Source organism: Ipomoea triloba, chromosome 12 (assembly GCF_003576645.1).
Source record: "Ipomoea triloba cultivar NCNSP0323 chromosome 12, ASM357664v1".
In the NCBI taxonomy this organism is placed as follows: Eukaryota; Viridiplantae; Streptophyta; class Magnoliopsida; order Solanales; family Convolvulaceae; genus Ipomoea; species Ipomoea triloba.
The window spans coordinates 12237077-12239915 of NC_044927.1; the positions used below are offsets into that span (position 1 = coordinate 12237077).

The following is a 2839-nucleotide window of genomic DNA, read 5'->3' on the forward strand; positions in this document are numbered from 1 at the left end:
GCCCTCCAGTAGAACCCTTATAAACTACCATGAATAAAGTAGCCTGGAAGAAGTAAGCATAATTGCATCAGTGAAATTTGAAAATCATGAATCTGAAGATTGTTGCTATAGCAATTTCTCCATTGCAGCTGGTTTCTGTAAATTGCACAATTAGCTTTCTTCTTGGAATCATGGGTTCATGTTTATTTTCAAAATGTCATTTCCTTACAGATAAATCTTTTTGGTGCCTGTTTTTAGATAATCTGGAAGCGTCTTTTATTATTTTGTTGTCACATCATCTTTTAGCAGAAATTGCATTAAGGTTGTAAAAATATGTGTTTTGTGACTTTTGTCTGATAAATGTCAATGCAGCAGTTCAATATATCAGGCCTTTTACTGTCATATTTAATTTCTGACTGTTAGACTCAACATTTCTATTTCTTGGAAACTTTTCTTTCAGATAGATAGCCACATAAAACGCCTAGACGAAGATCTTAACAACTTCGTAGAAGATCTGAAGCAAGGTGGGCCACATGTTTGTAGTGTCTTACTGCAAAATGAGCTCTATTTCTTGAAAACTAATGACATGAGAGAAAGTATATGCATGTTCAATGAAATGCCTATTCTGGATACCACCAAAATGAAAATAAAAAATTCATGGATTGCTAAGCCTTGCTTTATGGAATAGAACAGGAATGGATAGTTTGCTTAATCATCATAGATATACAGTTTGAAATAGTCCATGTCATATTAACTTCTTAAAGTGAACCTCACTTGTCATCATTCTTTCTGTGCTATGATAATGCAGAGGGAAAATTACCAGCTGATGAACCTGCGGTCCTTCCTCCATTACCTTTGGTCCTCAAAACTGAAAAGCGCAAACCTATATATGGAACACCTCAATCAAAGAGGCTTGAATATAGGGACAGGGATTGGGACCGCGAGCGTGACAGAGACTTTGAGCTTATGCCACCTCCAGGAGGCCTCAAAAAGGATTTCTCTTCTCCAGTTGATATTGATCAACCCATTGATCCAAATGAACCCACTTACTGTGTCTGTCATCAGGTTTGATTTCTGATCACTAATTACAAAATTGTTACTTATTTTCTTTACACTTATGCTACACTTAAAATCTCTGAATAGTTTATATATCTAATGTTGAAAGAAGAAAATAAGTTTTGATGCATGGTGGATCTTTCAGGTATCCTTTGGTGATATGATTGCTTGTGACAATGAAAATGTAAGCCTTCTTTTGCAGCGTTTATTTGTTTTATTATTCATTTACTTGGTTAGAAATTGACTCACATCATTGTTTGTTATGGAATTCTATTGGTATACATGAAAAAGGCCAATGCTTTGTACTCCTTAAACTTTTGTTCTTTCCAATGCTTTTGATTGATACTGTAATGCTATTGGTCATATCTCTTGACTGAACAGAATATGCATGGTATGTATGTAATCTGCAGATGTTCTTTTATACCTGATCAAGAACAAGACCCACCCTGAGTGGCTTTCTTTTGATCCCTCTTTAATCTCTGTTACTTGTTATCTGTTTGTTAATACAACTATGCTTTACTACAGTTTCTTTCTTGCCCCCACAGAAGCTTAACAATTTGAATGTATGGTTGGGGATTTTATCAGATAAAGTACCTCTATAGTTTCCAGAAGATTAACACGATCGATTTTGTTAGTATGATAGACAGAAAGAATATGCTTAGAATGTTACATATTGTAGATTTTATACTTAGCATGAGTGAATAATTCTGTTTTCAGTTAGAACGCTTTATCGTTCAGACTTGTACATGCTACTAGTGATATGTAATTAATACTGCTGTGTCATGCGACCTAACCTTTAGTTTTTGATTGGCAGTGCCAAGGAGGTGAATGGTTCCATTATGCATGTGTTGGGCTCACGCCTGAGACTAGATTTAAAGGCAAGTGGTACTGTCCAACCTGCAGACAGTTGCCACACTGATCAGACATGCTGCTGTTCTTGTGCATGGTGCTCTAATGTTTTTGGACAGGAGCACAGTCGGGAAAGGATTATTTTAATTATGGAACTCTTGTGTATTTATGCCTGAGCTGCTCTCAAACAATAGCTGCATATTGTATAATGGCAGGTGAAGAAATGGAAAACAAATTTTGTCAATCACTTGAAGGGAGCAATTTGTGCTATAAACACTTTAGCTGGGGACTGCAAGATAGAGTTTGGGAAAGGAGCTTAATTAGTTTTCTCGTCGTCTCATAGTTTATATAATCCCCGAGAGATGCAGTCAGTCTTTAGATTTAACAATTGTAAAGTAGACTGCTTTCTTTCTGTATATTGACAGCCTGCTTGAGTAAACAAATCTTTTGGTGATACACGATGTGTTTGGAGACTCATATATTTCAATGAGATATGTGTTTGCTTTTAAATCTGCTATTAGTAAACTTTACTGCAAATGCAAACAACTTCTGCTATTCCCTGTCAAGCATCAGGTTTGATGGTGAAAAACCACAAGAACAATAAGAATGAAAGCTTTTATCCATTGAAAGTGAACAGCTTGGATCTAAATTTAGAACCAGACTATTGGATTTCAGGTGTTATTCTGAGAACATGTACAGCGTTACGAAATGGTGGGTGGATCAGGTATTTGGATTGTGTAAACGATGCACTCCTCTCCATTCACCTTGAGATTCCACGACGATTGGTTCCAGCACAGCAGCTTGTCCTATGCAAATGTAAGCATATTTCCCATACGAATCATGTCTTGAACCTGGACTGAGCATGTATACTTCTTTGAACCCCTCCCTTCCCACTATCACTGAGTTTCTCCTGCCCTGAACCAAAAAAAAAAAAAAAAAAAAAAAAAAAAAAAAA

The 2839-nt window shown here is 36.2% G+C and overlaps 2 protein-coding genes across 3 annotated transcripts in view; one reads left to right on the forward strand and one right to left on the reverse strand.

Moving 5' to 3' along the window:
• Positions 1 to 2394, forward strand: part of LOC115999921 (PHD finger protein ING2) — a 3497-nt gene extending 1103 nt beyond the window's left edge. The window contains exons 4-7 of the mRNA XM_031239878.1: positions 440 to 503; positions 788 to 1044; positions 1181 to 1219; positions 1850 to 2394. Coding sequence (XP_031095738.1) covers positions 440 to 503; positions 788 to 1044; positions 1181 to 1219; positions 1850 to 1954 — 465 coding nt within the window. The 3' untranslated portion in view covers positions 1955 to 2394. The remainder of the gene's footprint in view (positions 1 to 439; positions 504 to 787; positions 1045 to 1180; positions 1220 to 1849) is intronic.
• A 27-nt stretch (positions 2395 to 2421) lies between these two features.
• Positions 2422 to 2839, reverse strand: part of LOC115999920 (protein NDH-DEPENDENT CYCLIC ELECTRON FLOW 5) — a 2460-nt gene continuing 2042 nt past the window's right edge. For both annotated transcript variants that reach the window (XM_031239876.1, XM_031239877.1), the window contains exon 3: positions 2422 to 2799. In XM_031239876.1, coding sequence (XP_031095736.1) covers positions 2605 to 2799 — 195 coding nt within the window. In that variant the 3' untranslated portion in view covers positions 2422 to 2604. The remainder of the gene's footprint in view (positions 2800 to 2839) is intronic.